This window comes from Erithacus rubecula (assembly GCF_903797595.1).
Source record: "Erithacus rubecula genome assembly, chromosome: 2".
Lineage (NCBI taxonomy): Eukaryota > Metazoa > Chordata > Aves > Passeriformes > Muscicapidae > Erithacus > Erithacus rubecula.
The window spans coordinates 6571888-6599179 of record NC_136685.1 but is presented as its reverse complement, the minus strand read 5'-3'; the positions used below and the strand labels follow the sequence as shown (position 1 = coordinate 6599179).

General features: G+C 39.7%; 2 protein-coding genes across 2 annotated transcripts; one reads left to right on the top strand and one right to left on the bottom strand.

Moving 5' to 3' along the window:
- The first annotated feature begins 4727 nt into the window (after window positions 1–4727).
- On the top strand, window positions 4728–21829 carry GCFC2 (GC-rich sequence DNA-binding factor 2). The gene is made up of 18 exons (XM_079333437.1): window positions 4728–5178; window positions 6247–6354; window positions 7813–7974; window positions 8452–8670; window positions 9627–9706; window positions 10588–10703; window positions 12446–12632; window positions 13098–13221; window positions 14497–14575; window positions 15770–15882; window positions 16566–16765; window positions 17157–17310; window positions 17567–17688; window positions 18799–18875; window positions 19053–19119; window positions 19845–19991; window positions 20320–20444; window positions 20771–21829. Exons 1-18 carry the CDS (start codon window positions 4863–4865, stop codon window positions 20883–20885), a joined length of 2511 nt encoding a protein of 836 aa, XP_079189563.1. The 5' UTR covers window positions 4728–4862; the 3' UTR covers window positions 20886–21829.
- Window positions 21830–22291: 462 nt separating this feature from the next.
- On the bottom strand, window positions 22292–27064 carry MRPL19 (mitochondrial ribosomal protein L19). Its single transcript, XM_079299154.1, has 6 exons — window positions 26959–27064; window positions 26643–26754; window positions 24924–25042; window positions 24289–24423; window positions 23354–23535; window positions 22292–22630 (listed from the first exon to the last, which is right to left on the bottom strand). The coding sequence occupies exons 1-6, from the start codon at window positions 27014–27016 to the stop codon at window positions 22415–22417; spliced, it is 822 nt and encodes a 273-aa protein (XP_079155280.1). The 5' UTR covers window positions 27017–27064; the 3' UTR covers window positions 22292–22414.
- Between the last annotated feature and the right edge of the window lie 228 nt (window positions 27065–27292).

Here is a 27292-nt window from a genome sequence, read left to right as displayed (position 1 = left end):
TCCTGTTACAAGCAATTTTGCTATCTTTAAAGTAATAAGGAAAGATCTCCACTGGCAGCAAAAAAGATCATAAATAAAATTGCTTAGCCTGAACTGAGTGGGAAAATGTAACGTGATTTGTTCTCTGCTCTTAGTTTACTCCATAATATTGCTTATTTTCTCTGCTCTGCTGCAGGAAAACACACCAGAAGTGAATGCTTTATTCTCCCTGTCCAAGTTCTCTGACCAGGCAGTGTCTAAGCTTGATGACAGACATCTTCCTGCAAATGTATATTTAAAACACATAAAGTTAAAGCAGAGCCAAATGAACACCAGAAATCAGTTACTACAAGAATAAGCCATGCTTTGTGCACAGTTATTGGTCAGAGATCGAGGAACGTAAAGCAACAAATATTTCTGAGTGGTCAGAAAGCAGCAATTGCTCAATAGCAACCTGCACACATTCCTCCTGTAGTGACCTGTTTAATTTTGCTTCCTAATGAGTGGCATTTCCTCATCTGGAGAGTCCAGCTTGTTGTCCCAGCTATAAAGAACTACTTAGGAACAGCCACACCTACCTGATGAGTGACAGCTCTGACCCCTTTATTAGATTCAACTCTATTATTCATGCCAAATTGTCTTTTGCACCTCCTCTTTTTTCCCTCCAGCTAACACAGAAACAAAGAGCCCTCACTCAGTGCTGCTGCAGGTTTCATATTTACAGCAGTGTCCAACTGCTTTCTTCCTTTTGAGTAAATGCTAGATGCTGTCTTTTAACCCACATCTTTATTTAAAAATGGAGGCATAAAACACAACAGGATAAACAAAAGGACAAGTTAATATTTGCTTTCCACACCTTACAGAACAGAATATTTCTGATATTGATTCTGAGTAGCAATTTATCAAAAAGGTGTAGAAGGCACAAAGCACACACTGCATCAAAAATAGAATTTCTAGAGATGATGGTTTGGTTTCTGAACCAGAAGCCCACACAGGTTTTAAAATAACAAATAGCTACTGTATTCATTTTGCAAGATTTTCTATTACTTCATAGCTGTATAAAATAAAACATTCATGTCCCAACTTTGTTCCTGCCAAGCACTGATGTTATTTAGCAGTGGATGGGGAGCTGGACTCTGTTTGTTCAGTGTGGCAAAGGCTTCTTTGCCTACCACACTGGAATTATTTTGAGATTCACAGAACATCTATGTAACCATAGAGAAAGCAGCTTTCCAGACAGGCCAGACCATGTTGTGAAGGGAGGCAGTGCTGACTCATGCAGACTGAATTATGGCAAATAAAACTTTGCCAACTGCTGAGCAGACACAAGGGTTTTATTTGCTATCCCTAGCTGCAGTGCAGGCAGGCAGAAATGCTCAAGCACACAGGAATTTCACAAGAGCCAAGTGCTGACAATAGCAGAGTAATGGGGTTAAGCAAGGTTATTTGTTGCAATTTTACAATCCTCATGCCACAATTAGTAAATAATACCTTGGTAAGTCAGAGTTGCAGATTCATTTCAGATGTATTTGTTTCTCCATGCTCAAGTTTTGATGCAAGCCAATAAGTCACACTAATCCAAATAGGTTGGGATCCCTACTGCATTTGCAACGTGTTGGTTTTTTTCCCCCACAAATCTTTCACTTTTAGGTGCTAAAAGCCTGTTATTTCATACATATTGTTGGGTTCTGAAGACCAGTACTACTTTTGAGTAGTGTATCTCTTGTGTACTGAATTTAGTGAGGTTCTCTGGAATTACACATTGTTTTTAAGAGATTAATGACATAAATACTTTGAAAATTTGAAATAAATCTCAGATTTCAGAATGTTTCAGGAGTTTCTGTGAAAAGAAAATTTTTTCAGATTCATGGATTTCTGGAAGGATGCAGGCATGCTATGAAACAAGTGCATAATATGATAAAGATAGGTAAAACAGTGTAAAATAGTAAAGTGAATTTATTATTAATGAAATAATTAATAAGAACAGGGACTCATTGAAAGGGCAAAGAGATCACTGTGGTTTTAAGCTGGCTGATGGAAGTTTAAACAAAAGCTCTGTGTTGATGGAACACAGAAGTTTCCCCTGACTGTGGCTCTTGCCTGGTGCAATGCTCAGATTTTGAGGTGCTGCTGCCCCCATCTGCCTGAGATCCTGCTGGACTTTTCCATGAAAAATGGAAGCAAAGGCAAATTCTTCCACCACCTGCAAGTAACAACGTTGTGCTGTACCTCAAATCAGTGACAAATCTGTTGCATTCAGGGGGTTGGACCTAATTTTGCTTTCTTTCCCCAGAACAGAGTTGGCCTCTTAGGTTTAGAGGTGTTTTTGCAGTTGAAAGTTGTTTCTGACCAGAGGTAAGTCTGTCAGAGCAAGTCACTTTGTAACTTACATTGACATTAAAGTTTAACAGAGTTCAAGCCAGAGCTGAAGTCAATGGAGTGTGAAAAGAGATCATACTATCAGCCATTAATCCTTCACTTGAATTTTCATGCAAGGTTTGTCTTGCTTTTATCCTGCTTCTTGCTTTGGAAATGGCAAATCTATAACAATTTGCTGATCTACTTCACTGATCTACTCCGAGTCTTTCTGAAAATTCATTTGCCAGAGGACTTTTAGCTGCAGAGTCACTGAAACACTTAGGAACAAATTATTGTGACCAATAAATCCTCACCTGTTAACTGTTAACTTTAACCTTCACGGCAAATAGTTTAAAGCAAAATTATCCTTTTGTCCTGTGTCAGCAGTGTCTGGAAAAGGGCTTTTACTGCCTAACAAGATAAATCCATTGGCACTTGGCACTGGCAGTCCTTTCAAGAAATATTGCACTGCATTGCTGTGCTAAATTTGCTTTTCCTCCTCTGAACTGAGATATCATGGATTGGATGCCACTGCCTAGATTAATATCTTGGCACTTAGTGAGCATATTATCTGTAGGGACAAGTGCAAAGATGGCAGTTTCAACCTGCTGGAAAGACAGACTACAAGAGTTGTGTCCCATGTTTCTGCCATGCTGAGGTCCTGGCTCATTTTGTCTTTGAGGAGCCAGCTCAGTCCTGCCTGAGTAGTGCTCACTAGACTGACAGGATTTAAAAGCAGATGAAAGAGTAGAAACACTTTAATACTGAGACACAACCAGGGAAAGAAGCTCTGTCATTATTACAAAGCTGTAAAAGGCTCCTGGTAAAACTTCCATCTTTGCTGTGCAGGATGAAACCCTCATCAATCCTGGTGTAGTAAACGAGAAACAGGGAACTTCACGGGCATTATTCCAGGTAAATCTATATCTGCAAACTCTCCTTTGCCCAGGTTGCAATGGAACAACTAAACACACCTGTGCATTCCCAGACTATTCTTAACCCCACCCTTCAGTCAGAGAAACTATCCAGGGAAAGTCCTTACCAATTCCACAGCAATAGAGCAGCTTTGAATCAGAGCCTGCAATAAGTCAATTTAAGCACAAATCCATGGACAAGTTTAATTTCAGCATTTGCCTAAGTACTTTATTTTTCCATCAGATCCCCAGCCTTTTTCAGTGCAGAAAATGCTGCAAGGTGAATTGTGTGAATTGTGCTTTCTGAATTGTGAAAGTTTTTATAATATTCGTTATTTACTAAGTAGCCTTGGGTTTTATTTAATAACCATTCAGAAGCAATGCTGAATAAAAATGTATTTTTGTTTGTGCTTCACAAATGCAGCTTTTTCTTCACAAGATTCCTAAGGCAAGTTAATATTAGTATCTTCATCTTAGAGATGAAGAACAGAAAGGTGGAACAATTTGAGCACAAACATTTCAAACATTTGCTATTCTTGGATACATCTCACGGGACACAAAGGCTTACTTGAAGGACTTGCTCTGCCTGGTTTCATGGCTTCATTTGGAGTGGGATGTACTTTCTTTCCACAGAGCAAATCACACATAGCTCAAGTCAGCACGGCAGAAATCAAAGGCTGGTACAAGCTACAGTGCGGCTCCTCTGCAAGCAAACCGATTTGTCATCGCTTGTCACATTCCCACCTTCCTTCTGTTCCCAGCCATATGTTCCCCTCCCCTTCCACCAGCGCTGGCACCTGCCTGACTCCTTCTGTGAGCTCAGCCTGAGGAAAGCCAGAAAAATGTGTGATTCCTTTTCGCCAACAAGCTACAGAGTCAGTTTTGCATTTATAATGATCATAGAATCCTAGAATGACTTGGCTTGGAAGGGACCTTAAAGATCATCTAATTCCAGCACTCCTTCCATGGGCAGGGACACCTTCCTCTAGACCAGCTCCCTCCAACCTGGCGGAGTGAAAAGTGCAAATAAATTGCATTTATTTGTTTTTAGCATATGCTATTACTATTTCTATAACAGCTATTTTATTTCTGTGTAGTTAGGCATTAGCAATTACATTTCAATAAACTATTAATTTACATAATACATAGCAATCACAATAAATGATAAATATTCATGAACAATTATCGCCATATAATTTACATATAACTTACGCATATTGAAATAATATATTATATTATTTATAAATTATACTTTGTAATACCAGAATTCCATAAGCTTTCGATGGTACTGCGGAGAAGGGGGAGCGCGGCAGACCGAGCACTCAGAGGCTCACGGCTCGTCAAACAAATTAGATTTTTAGGTATCAACAAATCACCAAAACCGCGTTTTACCTTTTTTACAACTTCCCCTCCCTCGCCTCCATCCCCCGTCCCTCACGGGCTCCCGCCCAGCCGCGGGCGGGGCGCGCCGGGGTCGCCGCGCATGCGCGCCGGGGACCACGTTGGGCTCGCGCCGCTCCAGCTTCCCGGGAGCGCTTCCCGGTGCCATCCCCGGTGCCATCCCCGGGAGCGATCCCCGGGAGCGATCCCCGGGAGCGATCCCCGGGAGCGATGTTCCGCCGTCCCCCGCGCAACTTCCGCGGCCGGCGGCGCGCAGCCTCCAGCGGCAGCAGCGAGGACGAGCCGGAGCCACAGCCGGAGCCGGCCGCAGCCCCGTCCCCAGACTCCGGCGCCAGCTCGCCCTCGGAGCGGGAAGCGGAGCCCCCGGAGGCCGGGGGCGATGCCCCCGCGGAGGAGCCGGCCCGCGGCCGGGCGCGCAGGGCAGGGCCGGGCTCGGGCCCGGGGCAGCGCCCGGCCGGGGCCGCAGCGGGGCCGGGCCGGGCCGGGAAGGAGCTGCTGAGCTTCGGAGGCGAGGAGGAGCGGGAAGGTGAGGCGGGATCGTGTGTTTGTGCGTGTGTCTGTCTCTGTGTCTGTGTGTGTGTGTGTGCGTGTCCCCGGGCTGCCTCTGCCGTGGGCTGCTCTGGGCACGCTCCTGCCCCTCGCTGTGAGCACACCCGGCCGTGCTGTGCCTGGGGAACGGCTCTTGGGAGGCTTTGCACCATAAACCCGCACTGAACCTGGGCCTGGTTAGTCTGGAGAAGACAGAGAGCGGCTCTCATCAGTCCATCTAAATATCTCAAACGCGGGTGCCAAGAGAATGGTGCCGGACTCTCTTCGGTGATGCCCTGCAACAGGATGAGGAGCAGTGACCGTAAACTAAACCACAAGAGGTTCCACCTCAGCACGAGGAAGAACTTTTTTACATCAGGGATGGCAGAGCACTGGAACAGCTGCTGAGGGAGGATGTGGAGTCTCCCTCTCTGGACACATGCCTGCCTCCCCTGCTCCAGGTGACCCTGCCCGGGCAGGGGGGTTGCCCAAGGTGTTCTCCAGAGGTCCCTTTCAGTCCTAACAATTTCTGATGCTGGGAAAAGTACTTTGACAATTATTTATGTCCCAGAGAGAACAAGTACTGTGTGAGTCCATGACTAATTAATGATAAACACGCTTAAATCAATGAAACGGGAGTGTTTTATTGACACTTCTGGGCTGTTACTGTTTTGGTTGATGAGATGAGATACCTTGTTGGGGGGCAAGCTACAAGAGACCCTGCATTTCAGTAGTGCAGTGTTGCTGTGTTGAGGAGGCTGAGCTGCAGTTTTTGACTAAGAGGTGATCGATCATGAGTGATAAAGCCACAGTAATATTTAGAATTAATGTAGCCACAACTGAAAGATATAGCCCTTAGTGCCATGGTCTTGTTGACAGGTCATTAGTTGGACTTGATCACAGAGATCCTTTCCAGCCTAACTGATTCTGTGATTCTGAAGTTATGTTGTGCACACATAGAGTTTACATGCACTTTTGTATGTAGTACACACATATATGTGTGTATATATGTGTATATTGTTTGCTTTGTTAATGTTACTTAGAATCACTTTGTTTTATCTGGTAGGTGAAGAGTTTTTTAAAGTTAAAAAGCCATCCTTCAACGAAGTAACCTTTAGAATTAAAAAGAAGGAAAGCCCACTGCCTGCACAGACAGAAGCTGAAGAAAGCAAAAGTAAGTGCTTTTGTTAAATATTTTATGAAATACATGAAGAGTGATGTAAAAACACTGCGGTTAGATGTTCTTTACTTGTTAATTGAACCCAGAATTACAATTCAAATGTTACTTTGCATGTTTATAATTGTAACGTATTTGTACTGAAATTGTTTTCATTTTGACATCAGTAAAAGATTATCAGAACTTGGAGGCTGTTCTTCAGAAAACCTGGTTATGCAGAACCATGTTCTACATCAAAGTTAACTAAGTTCTGCTAAGCTTATACCTCAACATCATATCTTTCAAATTATTGGCTGGGAATTCACTGCTTATTGCTGTCAGATTGCAGTTTGATCTGAGTATTGCTATTGAGGGAATATGTGATCTTAGTAGCATTTTGATTGATGAAACTTTATGTAAACATTATTAAATTGTGTGCTTTTACAGTATTTAAATATTTTCATTGAATGCAGTCAATAGCCTTGATTATTCTGGTAGTATCCCCACTTTCATTGAAATACAGTCAGTTGCACTGAGAGGCTGTGAACTCCCCATCCCTGGAAATGTTCAAGGACAGGTTGGATGGGGCTCTGAGCACCTGGTCTAGTGGAAGGTGTCCCTGCCCTTGGCAGGGGAATTGAAATTATCTCTGGAGCATCACTAGATGATCTTTAAGGTACCTTCCAATTAAAACCATTCTGTGGTAAGTTTCCTGTTGGAATATTTGGACTTTGTGTGTTTTAGAAACAAATGCATCCAGAAGTTCTCTTTATGTACTCCCCTTTGGATACCTATGTCATTTCACAGATATACCATATTTGCTGATGTTAAATAAATTATATTGAGATTGAGCAATAATTCCCTTTGAGGTTGTGATACAGCTGAGATGGTAATTTTTATTAGTAACTTCTTAGAAAAGCATATTCTCATAGAAGGTGGTACATTCTGTTGTTCAGTAATCTGATCATTTACTAAAAGTGTAGTGGCACATGAAGTTATATCAATATTTTTAAAGAATTTGCTAATAACTGGAGACAAGACTGATATAAATGTTTATAGTTTAACTAACAGCTCCCTCATTGTTAATGCTTTAACAAAAGTGCTTTCTAAATGCACTTTTTCAAGTCAAGAATCCAAATACACTGTGAGCAATCAGAATATTAGTTGGTAGTTATCTGAGAGCTGATCTCATTGCTTTTGTGCATGTAAATACACTCTGTGTCCCAGAAGGACTCATAGTCTTTCTATGGGAAGCTTCATCAAAGATGCTTTTATTCAATACAAGAATTGGCCTGTGAGTGACTGTCTTGGAATGTTACAATTTGACATGTTTTGATGAGAACAGGTGGAGATAGACAAGTGACCAGTCTTTGCTGCAGCAAGGTGTAAATAATTTCTGGTAACCAGTTATGATACATCATATTCCAGCAGCTGAAACTGAAATAATGGATCATACTTTTTTCCCCTATAATGCAGAAATCTGTCAATTGGAACCTGGAGTTGGTGACACCAAAGATACTTGTGAAGAGGAGGAGGAGGAGAATGAGGATGAAACTTATTCTTCACTTAATGAGGACTACAACAGCTCAGACTCTGAAAATGAATCCAGTTCTCCACAGAGGAGGAGCTTATCACCAAGTTAGTTCCCTGGCTTTTTAATTTTTTAAGAAAGCTATTTTAGAGCATTCTGTGTTTGAAGTCCATGGAGATGGCTTAAACAAAGCCAAAGGTATGGGCATCTGTTCATCCTGAGTCAGGGATACCCTTCTGGAAGAATAGTGATGGTTCCCCCATATTTTCAGTTGCAAATATTTGTTGTCTTTCTGTGCTAATTTTGGGAATGGAGCAGAAATTATGAGCACTGGTTATAGAAGAAAGGCAGCAGAAAATTCCTCTTTAGTGATGCATGATTCCCTTCATGAGGTGAAAAAACCTCACTTTGAGGTTGAGAGCTACTTTTTCATCTCCTTATATTCTACATGGTAACCATAGTAGAAAACCATCTTGTGATCTGTATCCAGAGTTATACAGAGTTGTACAATGGTGCTGAACAGTTGTATTAGGTAGAGTGTTGCTTTTAGTCTTTTCCTTAGATTTTCTCTCCCTTTGATTCAGGCAATATCCCCAGTGCAGCTCACATTGAGGCTGCTCGGAGGAAGCGTCACTTAGCCAGGACAGAGGCTGATTATCTTCCCCTGGATACTTCAAACAGCCCTCAGGTCCCTCAGAGAAGAGGAAGCAGTGATTTGGAAAGTGAAGATGAGTCTGAAACAAAGAATCTTGATTTTGCTCCTAAAATGAGAACTCGAAGGCAGAGGATGGCTGAAGACATGGGTGAGTTTGTGTTGTTTCTCCCAGAGGCTTTTTTAAGTCTCTGGAATCACATGGAACTTGTCCAGTAAGGAGTGAAGCTTTGCTCCTCAGGGCTTTGGATGAAGGCTGTACAATTGGTACTTGAGATTTATATGGGTCATTAAACTGGTTTATATCTTACTTGTAATGGTGCAGGATACTTTGAGAAATGTTTACAAAATTATTTTTGGCCTTGTTGACTGAGAAAAAATAGCCTTGTAAAAGGCACATTTACTTTGAATAAAGTTACTGTAAGTCCTGCCTCCTGCTTCTGGTCTGGTCTTCAAAGTGCTCTCCCTGCACTGACATTATAAATTTGAAAAATGAAAAACAAACAAACCAGTATTCCAGCCCTTCAGAAGTAAACAAGCCTACTGCATGCAAAACATGACTGGCTTTTCCATTGTTTTTATTCCCTTAGAGGTGCTTATGGTGTTTGTGAAACACAGGTTTACTGTAGTGTTTGAACAAGGGCTATAAGGAATGCATAACTATGAGGAGAATCTGCCATTCAAATTAATGCTAATGAGATGTTTTTTTATCTGTAGTTGAGTGTATGTTCTGGAATGCTCAAGGGTTTGTTTGGTGTAATGTCACAGTCTATACTTACACTCTTGTTTACATGTATTATGCACAGCTTTGCTTTGAGACATGAAAACAAGATGTTTGTGTGCCTCCTACTGCAGTAGTAGTTGTCTGAGAAACAGTTGGGGAAATTAAAGTTAATGTGAATTCCTCAAATCCCAGTAGCCTTTTCCAAGCCTTCCTTGCCTTTCAGTTTTACAGTCCTCCATCTGCAAGTTTTCCATCTGTTTTTTGTGTGTATCACTTCTCAGTGTTGGTTGGGAGGCCCATTGCTGTTTTAGATGGAGGAGAACACAAGAGGGGGAAAAATAAAAGTTGTATTTACATCTAACAATGGTTGTTTTAACTTCCAGTGTCTCTGGGTGATGGATCAAGTGATGATGAAGCCAAGTGGGAAGAACAGCAAATAAAGAAAGCTGTTAAACTCTCTCAGGTGACACATGCTTTCCTAAACATTGAAAATTGCTTTTTCCTTACAGGCATAGAGTACTGTTCTATCTCTGCCCTGCCCTCTCATTAGGGAGGATTTTAGGAAATTATTCCCTAGTTCTTAAGGGAAAGATGATTGGAAATATGGGAAGATGATAATGAAAATCTGTAATCTCTCTCTGGCTGTTCAGAAGCAATGTGGTGGTGTCAGCCTCTAAGGCTCTTATCACCTGTTGTGATAAGACATCACAAGAAGTAGAGAAGAAAATTCTGATCTCTGATTTTTTTGCTGCTGTGCAAGGGGTCTTGAAAACAAGAGTATGCAAATAATACAAATGTTGCAAATTTGCAAAGCAAAAGTTATTATTTTATTTTGCTAAATTTCTGTTGAGTGGCAATTTGAGAGCTCTCTTCAAAGTTCAGCAGAATGCTGTCTTTTTCTCAGTAAGTGGCAAAAATAAACTATATCCTGAACACTTACTCTGGGTCAGACTAGAAGTATCTGAATATCCAGCTCTTTTTTGAAGTCAGAATTGACAACTGTAGAAATGTTTCCAATTTGAGGAGGAGAGACGTGGGAGAAAGTTGCATCTTTCTGAGGCTGGTGTTCAAATCCAGTATGATCTTAATTCCCATACTCCACTTGCTTATGGAAAAGTTAATTCTGCTTTTCAGGAAACAGCAGCAATTTGTAGCCATAGACCTTGTTAGTTATGGACTTAATGCTTGAATTGATTGAGTTTTGTCTAGATTTTTTGGTGATTGAAATATGAATCTTTGTATCAGATGTCTGGTATTTAAATGATATGTCTTGTTGATCTGTAGAGCTGAAAAGGGAGAAATTGTGTCAATGGTGTATTAAAAATTGACACTTAATTCTTGTAGGAAGTTTGTGATGATGTTTCTGTGCGTAAATATCAACCAACCAAACCCAAGTTTGATACCTCTGTTTCTCTACCACCTGTGAATTTGGAAATTGTGAAGAAACGACTGACTGAAAGGTAACTCCTTAACTTACCAGTTGTCTGAGTTTTTTGTCACAGAATGAGACAACAGTTTTGAAGTCTTATTCTTTTTTCCAGCGTGTTGAGCTTTTTTTGTGTTATTTTCATGTGTAGTGATGTTTAATGGAGTGCTACAGATTTTTTACTTTCTGTGGCAGTGCTTTGTTTCAGGGGAGCATTTGGACTTTCCAAGTTTACTGTCTACTCGAACTTTAGAAAGTAAATTCATTTATTTGACATCAGATTTTTATGCTTACTGGCAGTTCTTGGCAGGAGCCTTGGCTCAGTGTTATGTTTGCCCAGCAAACAGAACTTTGTTGGGAGGGAGCAGGTGGAGCTGGCACTCCCACCCTTCCTATGGTAGTTCTTATACCAGCTGCAGAAATACCCCCTAAAGCAGCCTAAGTTCTCCACAGCCTGTCCAGAACGTGCCTGGATCTTTTTCTTTAGCTGTGTGCCAGGCTGTGACTTCTCTTGAGCAGCTCAGCTGCTGTGTGGGCAGCTGAAGTGTCCTGGGTTGGACATGGGCACCTCCTGGAGGGTGTGTGGGAAGGACAGCTGGGGTCAGGCATCCCAAGGTAAGCCATCCCCTGTCATCCCTCCCAGCACTGGGAAGCAGCTGTTCAGATAAGTTTAGACAAGTAACTTAATACAAGAAAAACAAAAATTGTGCTGTGAACTTGCACCAGGCTCTCTCTATCTATAATCTTTGCTTTGTACAGAACATCAGTGATTCATTTGTTTAGAGAAGTGTAATTAAGTTGGACTGAATATTTTTGTGGAATTATTGTATGCTTTCTTAGCTTTAATCACCTGCAGGGAATTAACTGAAGCAGGAGTTTATGTACAGAGTCAAATACAAAAACATAAGAATACAGCTGTCAAGAGTGGGCAGCTTGTCTGGAAAACAGAAGAAGGGGAGGAGGAGCCTATTTGGTATAAATTTTATAGATGGTTTTAACATATTAATTGCTGAAATAGGTTAATATTTTTTCTTTTTAATTTGTAGCACAGTAGAACACAATAGCTTAGTTCATCTATTTTCTTTGGAAAATATTCAGTTCAGGGAGGTGAAACAAATTGTGATCTGTGCCTTGATTCTGGTATAGGCCTGCTCAAACTGAGCAAACACTTAGGTATGTAAGGAGGGAAGGAGAAAAAAGAGAGGAAGCAGAGTTGTAATATATGTAAATGTTTGTGTGCTACCTGTCTACTAGAGACAGCTGTAGGCAGAAATTTTTGGTGTTTATCACACAATAGTAAGAGTTCTCAGTTCTTCAGTTGGTTTGTGTTTAATATTGAGCACATTATGAATGCTTACAGGTACTTCTGTCCATGCAACTTATTAACTGGTATGGACATGCTGATGTGAGCTGTAGTTTTTACCAGATTACATTGGGTAGAATCTATTTAACAATGTGATACCATGTAATTTTGACTTTTGTGTTTTTGGGAAGTGTGGTGTATTGAGGAGTTCAGGTAAAATATCTGTGGTGCTTTCAAAGCCAGCACCACATAAATGACATTTGGGTCACCAAAGCATGATGCTTGTCCATACCCTGTGCTCCTGTCAGTGTTGGCATGGGTAAATCTTTCAGTGCTGCTCAGGTCAAATGCAAGTGCTATTACTAGCACAGGCAAAGATTTTTTTTAATGTGATTATAATGGGAAAAATGTTTTGGAATGCATCAGCTGTTAAGTTGGCAATAGTTGTGATTGTCTGGGTTTCTCACTTTTAGGATAACATCCTTACAGGATGTGCACCGTGCCCACCAGAGAGAGTATGAAAAATACATGGAGGATATTGAGAGCTCAAAGATGTCTGTCCAGGAGTTGGAGAAGTCTTCAGATGCAGCTCTGAATTACAAATTCTACAGGGCCATGAAAACATATGCAGAAAACTTGATAAACTGTTTGAATGAAAAAGTATGTATATTTTCCTTTTTTTTTTTTTTTAAGATAATAAAGGTTCATTCTGTCAGTGAAAAATGAGAGATAAATCAGTTATATTAGAATAAAATTTAACGTTAATTTAATTTTGTGTCACTTTGCAGTTGTGAATTTCTTCAGTTAACTCTAAAGAGAAGGAATGTTAGTCAGTGAATAGATTTTCTTCAATGGGCAGTGCCTCAAAAGCAAATTGAAATAAAACAAGGGACACCAGTAGTGTCCTGATGAACCCTTCTATATGAAATCTTAGTCCTTGATGTGTAACTGGCATGTAGTTTGTGTTTTCAGCCTGAAAAACTCCTATAACCAGGAATTTACTTGTCAATCTATGATGCTTCTGTTCTCATTTCACAGGTATACAAAAAACCCATGGAAATTGGTTTCTGTGCATTCTTGTGAGATTTAAATCAATTGACAACCTTGGTGTTTTCTGTGTTGCAGCTGAAGGACATTAATGAACTGGAGTGGGCTGCACATGCTCTTCTTCAGCAACGAGCTGTGAGAGTATCAAAGAGAAGGCAAGAGGAGCTGAAAAATGAATCTGCTTATATTCAGCATCTGACAAGTTAGTACAAAGTAATTTTCAGTGAGAAAAAAACTTATGTCTTTGAGCAGAAATACAGTTCATTTTTAGGTTAAGATTTTAATTTTCACCTTTGATCTCCCTTCCCATTGTCAGTAGGTGTGTTCTACTGTACCTCATTTGAATTCAACCTCAGTAATACCCATGATACTGTTTTTTCTCTGGTTTAATTTCTCTGAATGTGACATGGCTGAGTACCTTGTCAATTTTTAGTTGTTCAGTTTCCCATTAATATTAAAAATGAAAAATGGGAGTCAGTTTTCCCATTTTCCAGTAGGTCTCAAGTTGGAGAAAGCTTGCTTATTATGGAATTCTGTAAATATGTGAAAAAGCTGAGTGTGTAATTGGCAACATCACTTTTACCTGAGAGTGTCTGTAAGTCTATGTGTGGGCTCAGACTGGGGATTCAAACTAGGAGGTGACACACAGGTAGCACAGCATGAAGAGAGAAGCTACTTTGTGTAAGGGTTTTTTCTAAAAGAAAACTGTGTTTCAGAGTCACTGTAAGAAAAATGAGTACAGTTTTCTCAGCTTGTATTTTCTTTCCACACCAAGGTATTGTTTGTATGCTGTGTGAAGATGTAGCTGCTGCTATTTAAAAAACCCAAACAAACCAGACCTCCAAAACCAAAACCTTTAAAACTGTTTAGGCAAAGCTGAGAGCAATATGCTTGGAGCTGCTGGGAACAGATGGAGGCCAGATGCACTGGATCCTGGTAAATACTAAATCATATGGGTTCAGTCTTCTCACTTCAGGGGTTAAACTGCTGATGAGAGTAAGTAGCAGCCTGGATGGTTTTTTAAAATGGTGTGGCAAACTGACAGCAGGTGTAAGGAGAAGAGAGTAATCCCACAGTAAGAATTTCTATTAAAGTGATTTTACCTCCAGCTCATTATGAATGAGACTGTAGTTACATGTTTAGCAGCACACAGCATTGATTTTTATGTTCCTAGTTGTATTTAATACAGTAGAAAGGCTGTTTTTTCTTACATGATAGTACTTCAGTAGTAGTACACCCTTTCTCTTTAGCATGTTTTGCACATATCAGCAAGTTATTAGTGCTACAAGGAATTTACTCTGACTTACTCTGGATACTGTTAGAGTTTTCATTAAGTTTGTTTATTTGTTGATTATTTTTCAAATTAAAAATAAAACTAACAAAACAATAGAAGGAGATTCTTTGTTTCCTGTTTGAAAAAACCCAGGAACTTTAAAAATGTAGTGCTTTATTTTTGGCTGTTTGTGTCTTCTGGTAGGTGGGAATGACAAGCCAACAAAAGGTGGAATGGAAGGTGATGAGAAGACACAGGTTCTGGAAATGTGTGAGCATCGAAGGTAACTCTTACATAGAGGTGCACTTAATTCTGATAAATGTGCTGTGCAATGACTTCCTGTCATGAATGTAAACCTGGAGGATTACTAAATGAGATTACACTAAAAATACTTCAATATTTGCTTTCCAAAACTTGAAGTACATGGAAGCCATCTATGTGTTAATGTCATTCTCTTCATATTGCTTTGAACCTGAATGCTAATAGAGCTGAATATTTTAAATTAAAAAGTCTTAAGTGAGACAAAACTATGAGGGGAGCTTTTTTCTTCTTAGTTTAATTAAAAATATTAACTCTTACAGAAATATGTTTTTATATTACTGTATAAATAGAAAAATTGGGCAGAATTTTTTCTGCTGGAGAGGTGGTGGTGAGTGAAGAAAATCAACCTCTGGCCCCAGGTCTGCTATCAGTGTAGGTCAGATAGATGCTACATTTGGATGTTACAGTGCTCAGAAACTGGTACCAATTTTTTAATAATATTATTAGAAGCTATTATTAGAAGTTTTATAGTTGCAGTGGTACCTCATGTCATAACTATACTTTGAAGTAGCAAGTACCTTGAAATTTTATTGAATGAAAAGTATAATAACAACTTCTTCTCAAAGCAATTAACTTTTAATGCTAATTAATGTGAATAACTGTTTTAAAGTATTTATGCAATATCACTTCCATATGATTTATCATTTTCCTGTGGTAGAAATTCAAGCTGTTGATTTTGCAGCCTTTTTTTCTTGATGCCATGGCTTTAGTTTTCAGAACCCCACTGGCACATGGGTGCTACCCCCCTTTTCCTGTAGGCTGTTGAACAAGTGATCCAGGACTGACAGGACAGTGTGAGAGCTCAATAAACACACACTGACCTGTCAGACAGCATCCAGGTCAACACCAGATGCTCTGTGTTGTGGGTGGGATGAGTTGTTAGGCTCATCAGTGGTGATGAGGTGAAGGGAGGGGGGGGTCAGAAATGCTGCTCTAAACTCTTGGATGTCAGTTCCCAAATCCCTCCTTTTTCCACAGTTTAGGAGTCCTTTGGGTTCTGTAGTCACTGTTGCTCCCCCTCCCCCATTGCCTCTCCCTAGGCTGTTGTTCTCATGACTTGTTTTAAGTACATTTTTGGAAGTTGGGTTCTTTTCTTTAAGCTTTCTCCTGCACACACAGGAGAGGATAACTGATGTGAGTTCATTCCAAAATGCAGGACGTGCAGGCGGCAGGCGAGGGAGCAGTCAGGACAGGGAGATCACCACGAGGGCTTGTCCAGTGATGAGGAGCTGACTCCCACAGAGATGGGCGAGTTCCAGAAGAGCAGAGGTTGGTGACAGTCCTAATGTGATGTCCTAGAAGATCTCTTGTTGTTGTTTCTGTGGTAATTTTTTTATTTGCACACTGTAGAAAAAAATGCTCCCAGGCAGTTCTGACTAATGACTTGGGAAGAATGAATGAATGGTTGTATATTTCTTGTGGTGTCAGTTATGTGGTGGCAGCATTACACATGGCTTTTTAAACTAGAGGTAAGATCTGTCAGATTGTGGCAAAGCTGATCTGGCAGTACTCAATGTTTTGTATAGTCAATGTATTTACTGAAGCTGGAGACTGAATTAAAGGTTGGTGTTTTAATTATCTTGGGTGAATGGATGAAGAGGAGGAGGGAAAGGCATCATAGCTTTTCTTCATATAACAGCAGAAGGGTTTTCATGCCTGATATTCTGAGACATTCTGGAAGAAAGTTTGAAACATAGTGGTTGTATAAATCTGTGAAATAGATCATGAAGAAACTTGCCTTTCCTTGGTCTTCTCATACTATTTTTTTTTAAGCTGGGTTTTTGCAGGAGCAGTTTTTAAACCATTTCAATGTCAGGTGTGTCAAAGATAAATAACAAATGCAATTCTCATAAAAATCTCTCTTATGTCCTATAGATGCATAAACTCTTCAGCCTATGCCTCAATAAGTTCTGTGATTGTTTCTTTTTATTCCCAATTAATATTATTCGTAGATAACGTTTTAGAGGATAGTAGGAAAATCTTTGAAGATGTACATGCAGATTTTTGTGACATCAGAAAAATCCTGTTGAAATTCCAGGAATGGAAGGAGAAGTTTCCTGACACTTACTGTGATGCTTACATCAGTTTCTGCCTGCCTAAGCTATTAAATCCATTGATCAGAGTTCAGTTAATAAGCTGGAATCCTCTTGAGGTGGGTCCATCACCTGAAATTTTTGTTAAAATTTTGTGTGTGTGTATGATGTACTAATATGAAAAAGAATTTATTTTTCTATACATAACAGTGCATTAGAAATTAAGAAAGCTACTGTGTTATCTCAAAAACTGAAGCATATTTTGGAATCTTCTTAACTTTCCCCTTTCCTTTTGCCACACCTCCTGTAAAAACAGTTCTTCTCCCAGGTTCTTTGAAGACACTTGAATAATCCAATCCATTAAATTGTAGCTTTAAATCTAATTTTGCTGGTTTGGCCCATTCAGTGATGAGGGTGGATCTGAAATTAAGTGGGAGTTTGGGGTATTACTGGATAGAGCTTTTCTCTTAATGCTGACCAGCTGAACAACTAATAGGAGTCACCTTTCAGCAGAATTTTACAGAGTTGGAAGAGATGCCCTGGTTCAGAGCTATAGAAGAATTCAGTGATGCAGAAAATGTATCTGAATCAAAAAGAGATGATGATCATGATAAAGAAGTTTTGCCTAGAGTGATTGAAAAAACTATTCTTCCCAAAATTACAGGTATGATAAGATTGTATTGAAAATGTTCACTGCAGCTAAGCAATCACACCTTGAATAAAAATGATAATATAAAATAATTTTGGTGCTATCACAGTGCTCCAAGATGTAATGATTGCATGGGGCTGAGGTGGCCTCTTAAATTATTGTGAGAGGCTGAGCTTTTTATATGTTTACTTCTGTTAGATAGTAATGGCTTGAAACTAGAGCAGATAAGTACTTGCATATTATGAATGAAATAAATTCCTATTTTTTTCAGCATTTGTGAAGAGTGTGTGGGATCCTTTATCTACTTCACAGACAAAAAACCTTGTCCAGCTTTGCAATAACATCTTTGGAAAACAAATCCTTTCAAAAAATGAGTCCAGCCAAGCAAGAGAGGTAAAAGCTGTGATACCAAGGGATTCACCCACTCTGTGTAGTTTTGTGTGCTCCTAACACAAGAACACTGAGAATATTTTCCTGAACTTGTTTGGTTCTGATTACTTTTTTGTTGTGTTTCTTTATATTAAGATAATTTAACAGTTAAACTTTCAGCTCTCTGATTCTCTCCTTATTGAAGATTATGAGGCAGAAATTAACTACTGTTTGTGGAAAAATTCTGCCTGTATCTATCCAGAACCTGTTTGTAGATCTAATCTTTCTTCACTGCAATAACAATGATTTGCATTTAATTATCTTTCTAAATTTGAGCTTTAAATGCTAGCAATGCTTCAGTGGTCCACTCCTTAAGCTTTTATTTATAAACTAGGCCTAGCATTTTAAAACTTGAGAATCCCCAAAGATTTAATTGGTGAGGAGAAAAACTACTATGTAATCCTAGCAATCCTTTAATATTTACTTTTATGTGCACAGTCACTCTAGGAACCCCTTCTTAGTCTGATTCTGGGTTTATCCTGAAATAAACAGGAGGTTTATCTAATAAAATGGGATGGATGTTTAGGCTGCGAATATGAAAAATATTTTAAAGAAAATGTTTATGCCTTCCAAAGTTTGCTGTTTCAAAACCATGGCTTAAAGTCAAGTGATACAACTGATCTTAGGAAGAACTTATAGATAGTCCTAAAAAAAAGTAGGTGGCAATATATGGCACCTGAAAATATGATGCTCAAAAATGCCTACTATCCTAGCTACAGTGAATTTTTTTACATAGTATTTAACATCTTTTAATAGAGATCCCATGTGTAAAACTTATTTTGGTTTTAATCTGCACAGTTTTCCTGCTGCCTTGCAGATTAATGTGCAAAAAAAGGCCTCATCTAGGGATTTAGCAAAGCCATTTATAATCCTATAGATAATTACAGCTGTGATTTGTCTGCTGTTTCTATTTTTATTCAGGATCTCAATGTGTGTTATACACAAATGGCAGCTGCACTTATCTCTAAGATATCAGACTTCTGCATGAACTAAATATAAATAACCTTTGAGGTTGTTACAAATGGAATATAAAGTCTTTCTTCTGAGGACACATTAATGATTCTTTTTTAATAGGATTTGATGAACACGGTTGTCCTAAGAATGAAGAAATCTGTAGAGGAAGATGTCTTTATTCCTCTGTATCCTAAAAGGTTAGCTGACCCTGTGACTCTCTCAAGTTTGTCTTTTTTTAGTTCCTCTACCTTTCTCCCCCACAGATATAGATGAAATAATGCAGACATCCATATCTGAGAGATCAGATGTCTGTTTATCAAATTTAAATCGAACAAAAACTAATCTTTATTTTAACTTTTTCTTCCCATCACCAGCACTGTGGAAGACAAGTCATCACTACGTTCAAAATTTCAAGAAAGACGGTTTTGGTCAGCTGTTAAGGTAGAGAAAACAGGGCTGGTTTTGTTCTGTTTGTCCTCTCTGAAATTCATTTCACTGGAACACTAACATCCCAGACAATATTCCAGTTTGCCTGTTATTCATGTTGCCTGTCCTTCTCCTTGACTCAGAGCAGGTTAATTTTCAGGTAACTTAATCTCATGGTATTTTACCTTCACAAACACAGCCTTATGTCAGGTTCAAAAATGACAATTGTAAGCATTAACAGTGATAGAGCCAACAGAAAAAAGCTTCAGTGCATAATAATGACATGAACTAGAAAAAAATCTTGGTGATGCCACAAATTGTAGCATCATTGTGTCATGAGGGACTGTGTGTAGTCTTGTCCTGAGCAGTTGTAGTAACTTTTTTACTTCTGTCTTAAATTCTCTGACAGTTTGCTTAGTTGCCTTCTGTACTTAGCATATTGTTAAACTTCCTAGAAAGGTAAAATGTTCTTCCCACCCTTGGGAGGGCATATGTACATATATTCAGGTGTATCTGTACATATATATAGATACATTTGTAAATTAATTAGGTTATTTACTCTGTGCAGTTTATTAGTGGCTAACTGATGGGAAGTTTGGAGAGTGTAAATCCTAGAGTTTGAGGACTTGAATTGGTTGCACATATTGTCTTTCTGTGTTTTTCTTTTATGAAACTTGTAACAGTTTTAGCACACTTACAGCCAGCAGCTCAACAGATTCTTTGTTTCTTCATTACTGCAGCTGCTCTCCAATGTTGTTCTTTGGGATGGGATTGTCCAGGAACACAAGCTCCATGATTTGGGACTGAGCAAGTTGCTGAATCGTTACCTTCTCCTGAACATCCTAAACACACCTCTAGGGCCAGATAATACAGAAAAGTGTAAAAAGGTAAAAAAAAATGTTCATTGGAAGAGGATGTATGTAAAAAGCCTTTTGTTTTTCATGAAGAGGAGTCAAAACCAAAGATAGAGTATTTAAAAAAAAAGAGAAAATTTAAACATTTAAAATTTGATTTTAATTTTTTTCTTTTAATAACATTACTGCATAAGAGCATTTTAGAGCAAATACTGGTTTGTAGGTTCTTAAGCATAACTAATTGGAGAGATAATCAATATTAGCTTGAAGGAAAAAGCACACCAGTGAGTGAATGTAAGAAATTATGTGACTTGTTATATTGAAATGTTTGTTAAGGCTTTTACAAATACTGTGTGAACAGGTGGTTGCATGCCTCCCAGAAAGATGGTTCCAAGATCTCAAGGGTGGATCAACTCTCCCTGAATTACTGAACTTCAGCCAGCACTTGCTGCAGTGTGCCCGTGCACTACACAAGGACAACCACAGGTAATGGATGAGGCTGTCCTTGGGATTCAGTGCTTCTCCAGATACTTTGTGTTAAAATTTTTTAGAATTCATTAAATACTATATATTTGACACTTTCAAGTATGCTCATATCATGTATATATCTGTCTGTGTTAAAGAAAAGATGGAGTCTAATGTGAAGGAGCACTTGAGCAGACCTTACTGTGAGAGTTTGAGGTGGCTGATGTTGGGTGCTGTTAATGATCAGAGTAGCCAAGGTCATGAAACAAAAATGATACTTTAGATAGGTTCATAAAAGTCTTTCAATTGCCATCACTGCTATATATATTTTTTTTATTCTTAAATAGTGATGAAATAAAAGAAGTTCTTCTCCTGCTGATGAAAATTGGAGCTCTGCATATTGTAGAAGACTTCATTGAAGAGCATAAACTTGAACACCTTAGAGCAGTGATTGGGAAATAGAAATCTTTGAAGGAATGCTTACATTACTGAAACAAGCCTGGTATTCACACTAAACCAGTTCTAATATGAAATTTAATTAGTAGATCCTGCCTACTCCAGGTAGTGGTAATCACTATCTTGGTGTTAAATAAATGAGGTGTTTTTCCAAATGTCTTTTGCTGCCATCTACTCCTAGACTAGGGAGTGTTTAGAAGTTGCAGTTGTCAAAGCAGTGGTTCAGGAATTCTGAAATGTGTGACAATGCTTTACTGCTGTATCATTCTTGGAAGGAATCCTGCAAACAGAAAGTGCCTGTGAATTTCATCACTGCTAGCCAGTAGGCAACTTGACAAGGCATTTTCAGTATTAATTGTCCAATTGCTAAAAACCATTCTGACTCAGCAGCCACTTGTGGTCCACAGTGATTTTTGGTAGGGTTATTGTTAAGCCATTCTTAGTGAAAAGGAATTAATGATGTCCCTGATGCAGGAACAAGTGGGGGGACAGTGTGCACATAAGGAATCAAGATTTTCATCACACACATTGTGATGATGAGAACAGAACAACTTCAGTTACTTTGTAATAACTGGAGTTCTAGAAATCTCCCTTTGCTTCCCAGCAAGATCTAAAAGACATTATTTCTTCATATCCTTATTAGGATATTACATAATTTCTAATGTTTTATAATCTTGTATATTATTTCTAACATTTTTATAATTTTGTATATTTGCAATAATTATTGCTACAGAAGAACAAGGATGTTTCATTGTAAAAACTGTAGTGCATCACAGAATCTGTATGTTTGTGACTGTTTCTGCAAAATCTTTTGGGAATAGAATTTAACTCTTGTAGACTTAATCCTTATGCCTTCTTTTTCTATTTTTTTAAGTTAAAAATATATTTTTATAAAATAATTTAATTGTAAATAGGCTTGATCAGTATTACAGACAAAAGATTAAAAATAATTTGGGTTTTGTTTTTTTTTTTTTTTAAATAAAGTATTTTACTGTAGTAATGACTGTTACAGTTCAATTCTTTAACATGTGACAAAAATGTTTTTAAGATGTATGAAAAAACCCCAAACCTCCACATCCACTAACCCACAGTAGCTTCAGGATTTATGTTGCAAATACTGCTTTCTAATAATCAATTTCTGCTGTTTTTCCTCTCAGAATGACAACAAAAATACAACTACTGATCAGCAATCACCACAAGCTCATGATCTCATTGCTTTTCCCTTGTTCTGCTTTGCCTCATCCCAGCTTGTCTCTAGGACCAGCCTTGTGCTATGACAAAAATGTAATTGATGTTCTACCACAATTTAGCTCTGTAGATGTTTGTTTCTGGAAGAAAGATTCCTTGTAATGACTTGTAAGCATTGGGAGGGCAGTGGACACTTGAGCCAAAGAAATCAGTTCACACTGAAATCTGGAAAGGTTAACTTTATTGTTTGCTTTGCCCATGTATATACAAAACTTGACAATTGATCATCCACACAGTAAACTAAAAATAGTCATTTTCTCAGGAGTTCTAGACTGCCAGAAACATTATTATTTTTCAAGTTCTTCACTCAGTTCTTTCCGAATCTTTGCCTCTATTTTTGAAGTATCATATTCTCTCAGCATGTCAAACTCCAGCCAGGGTTGGCTCCACTTCTGTGCTGCTTTCATTTTATGTTCTGGTAGCTCAAACTTTATTCCTTTTATATTGTATTTGGGTCTTTCCCACCGTTTCGACCATGGTTTAGGTTTCATTCGTACCTGCAGCTAGAGTGAAAGAATAAAATATTTTAAAAATTCCAAAACAATAAAATGGTATTAAGGAATTACATTTTTGATTGTGATCTTAGCAGAAGGTGACAACTGCTGCTCTAACAGGAGGAAAGTAAGAAAACTGACCAATCTGTCAGTGTGTTTATTAACTCCTACTTTATGATTATTATAGTATCTTGTAAAACTTTTTAATTAACACTGTCTTGATTTATCACAGAGTCCTTAATTGAAACATAAATTGAAGCAAACTCATTTTTTGTAGTTTTGCCCCTTGTTAAGAAAAAATAGAAGTAGCATGAGAGGGAAAGGGAAGAATTATCCTACTGAATTTCTACACAGCACTCTGGCAGGGTCTGATGGTTTCTGGATCTTCCCTGAGGTGCAGCTTTTAGGTGACTCTTCCACCTTTCTTACCTTGTTTCCTGACACCAGCCACTGCTGAATCAGTAACCACATTAACAATAACATTCCTGTAAGGAAAGCTTTCCTTTCTGCACAGTTCTGCAGAGGGATGTAAAAGCTGCTCCTCTGTGCTGTCTTCAAAATTAATTCATTCTCACCATTCTTTCATTAAAGAAATAGCACAAAGACTTGCCTGATTTTACCTATTTTTGTCACCCTGGTAACTGATGTAGCAAAGAGCTGCTACAGCCTTCCAGGATAAGTCATAAATGGAAACTGTAAATAATCCTGTGCTTTCCCACACGTGGCTGCTACCTTGTTGAGAGGAATCTCCTCGTGGTCCATGCGAGGCACAGGTTTCATGTTGACATCGAAGGTGCTGTACTCGGGGAGGGCATCTCGCAGGTACATCAGGTTCTCATCCAGCCTCTTCTCCAGCTTCAGCACCTCGATCGCCTGGATTCGAGGGCTGTACAGTTCATAACACATTTCAACCCCTTAGAGACAGAAAGCCTCATTTAATGAGCCAGATTCAGGAGAAACACTAACACCCAAGCAGTATTGCTGCACTTACACATTCCAGTGTCATTGCAAACTGCTTTGTAGTCCTCAGAGCACTACAGTGCTGTGTGCACTTGTGACAATACTCGTGCACTGTGTCTGCACATTTCTTTGTAAATCAAATCTTTGGTACAGAATGGCTTAAGAGACTTGAATGGCTTGAATTTAAGGAAGATGAGTTTGGGTTTTAAACACTATTTGCTTTTGGCTACAACGGCTGTTAATTATGCATCTCAGTGAAGGTGTAGCATGTATGAAGAGACACTCACCCCTTTTATATTTACCTTCAGAGCTTCACTATTTGCACTGCCCTTGATTTTGTCATAACCCAGAAGATTAATCTGTGATAAAACCCTTCTCATCTGCTGCTTGTTAAAGCAGTTCACACCTACATCCCCAGTTAATGAAAACACAGTGCTCAAACTGGGCAGGTATTTACACAGCAACAGACAGCCCAGGCTCAGTACAGGCTATCCATCACAGAATGTCTAAAAATTACTGTGCAGTCCCATGCCTTCAAGCATAGTGCACATCAACATTTCTGTGTACACAGTTTTAAACTTCCACAGTGCTCTAAGAGGCAGACTCTTACTTCAATCTGCTGGTTTCCTCCCCACAGACTCAATTCCCACAGCATAACATATTTCTTGCTGAACACTTGCAGCACAATTACCCAGCTGAACCCCCACCTTGGTCTTCTATGACATTCCGAAGGACAAAGGTAGCGCCGAGTCCTTTCCCTCCCCTCTGGATGCAGATCCCAACAAACCTCTTGGATTTGTCACTGGCGTAGGGATCTGCAGTTGTCACAGCAAGTACACTGCCTGCCAAACAAAATGGATTAAAGTACACAGCCTGTCCCAGTTCCTGTACCAAAACAGGGGAGAGTCAGGCACAGTGCATCTATTTGGGTGCATTTCCCATCAAAACTGCCAGAAACAGAAAAACTGCAAATGTGACCTGAACTGATACAGGTTCAAGTGGTACTGAAGGTTAACTGCAAACTTTCTTCATCATTATTTTTTTGCTCTTCCCTATCCAAATTGAATATAATTAATCTAATGTATTTTTTTTTTCTTTAGCTCTACGGGTAAACCATATGCTCAAGTGCCAGGATTGAAAAAAAACCCACATTAGGATTAGGATTACTCTTAATGAATCAGGATGTAGATATGAGATTAAAATACAAAGTATTATGTATAGAAACACATCCTAGTCAATCTAAGACACCTGAGACTTTATGTTTTATGCTATTTTACATATGACCACACTTTCTAACACCCCACACAATGTAAAATACTGACAGAATTGTGCTGACACTAACCAACATAGAATTCTGGGATGTTGAACACTTTTCTTCTCTGTATCATATCCTTTCTTTCTATATAGTATTTAAGAGGATCTGTTCTTCCTCTGGGAGGTATAAATTCAGGGCTCAGAAACCTGTAAGAAAAGCCAAACTTTAAAAAGTGCAAAACAAAAGCATTTGAATAGAAATACAAGACAATTCCAAACATTTGGCCTAAAAATTACCAGCTGTTGCCTTTTCAGAGATATGAACTGAGTCTATGAATTCACCAATTTTATTTAATTATTGCTTTTTGTTACAGAAAAGGAATTTTTGTGGGATTTTGATGTTGGTTTGGGGTATTTATGTGGCTTTTTTGTTGGGGTTTTTTGTTGTTCTGTTAAATAGATTTTTTTCCCAAACCAGTAATACATGTTGGTTTCAGAGGAGCTGACTGAAAGAGGACAGTTCAGTGAGTGCTGTGAGCTTAGAAAGGTTATTTCATGGTTTAATTGTAATCTCCATGACAGAACACTTACTATTTGTTGACTTTATAACAGATATGGAAGAATCTATTACAGTTTTCACAAATTGATTCTACAGGACACACCACATAAATGTCCATTTGTGTTACAGAAGCTTAAATGGACTGGTAAAACTATTTTCTGCTACAAAAAAAATTAAAACTATGCCAAAGAATTTCCCCAAGGCCAGGACCTCAGTTATCTGACAGCTGAGTTGAGTGCACATTTCCTGACATGGACTGGTTTGAGTTGAGAGCCATTTCTAACAGATATTTGGATGTGCTCACTCTGCTTTGGATGGCAAGACCACCTGGCCTCAGAGCAGATGGATGAAGGTGGACTCAATTCAGTTGTACAAATGCATCTTAAAATTCCTGGACCTGGCCCAGAGAGAAGTGCCCAACAGAGAGAAGGACAAATGCAAATCTGCCCTGCAAACCTTATGGGGACTGTGGGGACAGCACAGGTTCTGCACAGGCAGCAAACACCACCAAACCTACTCATGATCTTCAAACTGAGGTTTTTTGGAGGGGGCAGATAAACAATACAATATCACCACTCTTCTTCCAGACACAGCACTGTAGTTTGAACCACTGGGTCATTTAAAGCAGTGCAAATTTGGTTTACAACCCAGGGAGGTTGTGGATGCCCCAGTCCTGGAAATGTTCACAAACAGGCTGGATGGGATTGGAGCAACCTGGTCTAGTGGGAGGAAGGTTGGAACAAGATCTTTAGGTCCCTTCCAACCCAAACCATTCTGTGATTCCATGAAATGGGTTGAGGTGACATCAAAAATACCCAGAATGAGACATCTCATGAAGGCTACCAAAGACATCAGGTCCATGTCCCAGCCAGTGCTGCAAGTGCTCACAACTGCCCTTGGGGTCCAGGACACAGGACCTGTGTCCCTGTCACACTGAAGAGATGCCTTTAACTGGAGAGATCCTTAAAGTAAAGAGATACATTTAACAAAGTCTCCCACATTAACCCAAACTTTTCAAAAGTATTGACTGCTCTACTTTTTTTTTTTTTTTTTTTTTACATTTCATTGCTTTCAGAAACTCCAGAAACCGTATTTTAGGGTGTATTGAACATATTTCAACACAAATGGTCTTTGCTAGAATTTTACATATCGTGTAATAATGCTTTGATTCTTCAAGTAAGTGCTCACAGTGCCTGAGCACAATGGGGTGAAGCTCCACCAGCTCAGGGAGCACTGGGACGCCCTCACCTCCTCTCCTCCTTCTGCGTCTTCCTGTCAATAATGACGGGCTTCGGAGGCGGCTGGAATTTCGGTGGCTTTCCATCGCTGCTCACTCGATACCCCGATAAAGAAAAACACCCTGTAAAATGCAAAACAACGTTTAAAACAGGCGTGATTTCAAGCTGAACCGCCCCCATTAAAGCAGGGCATGGCACCGCAACCCGCTCTCCAGGCCAAGGAGGGCAGCAGGCTCTGCCCGCCGCTGTGCGGGCCAGGCAGGCAGGAGGAGGGCGCGGGGCAGGGGGAGGCTCGGGGTGAGGGTGAGGGTGAGAGCGATGCTCACGGCGGGGCAGGGCGATGGCGGCGCCCCGCGGCACCAGCCTCCCACAGGCGGCCGCCATGGCGGCTGCGGCGCTACGGCGAGCGCGGGGGGACAGAGCGCGCGGGACGGAGCGCGGGACGGCGCCGCCTCACGGGGCGGCGCTAAAGCGGAGCAGGTTCAGCTCGGATGATGGGAAAAAATTCCTCGCTGTGGATGGTGAGGCGCTGGAATAGACCTCGCGGAGAAGCCGGGACTTGCCAGGCCGGGTTGGATGGGGCTGGTTTAGTGATTTAAGGATGAGGGAAGCGAAGCGGCCCTTTCGCCTCCGTCCCTCAGGCGCTCGGGAGCGGCAGCG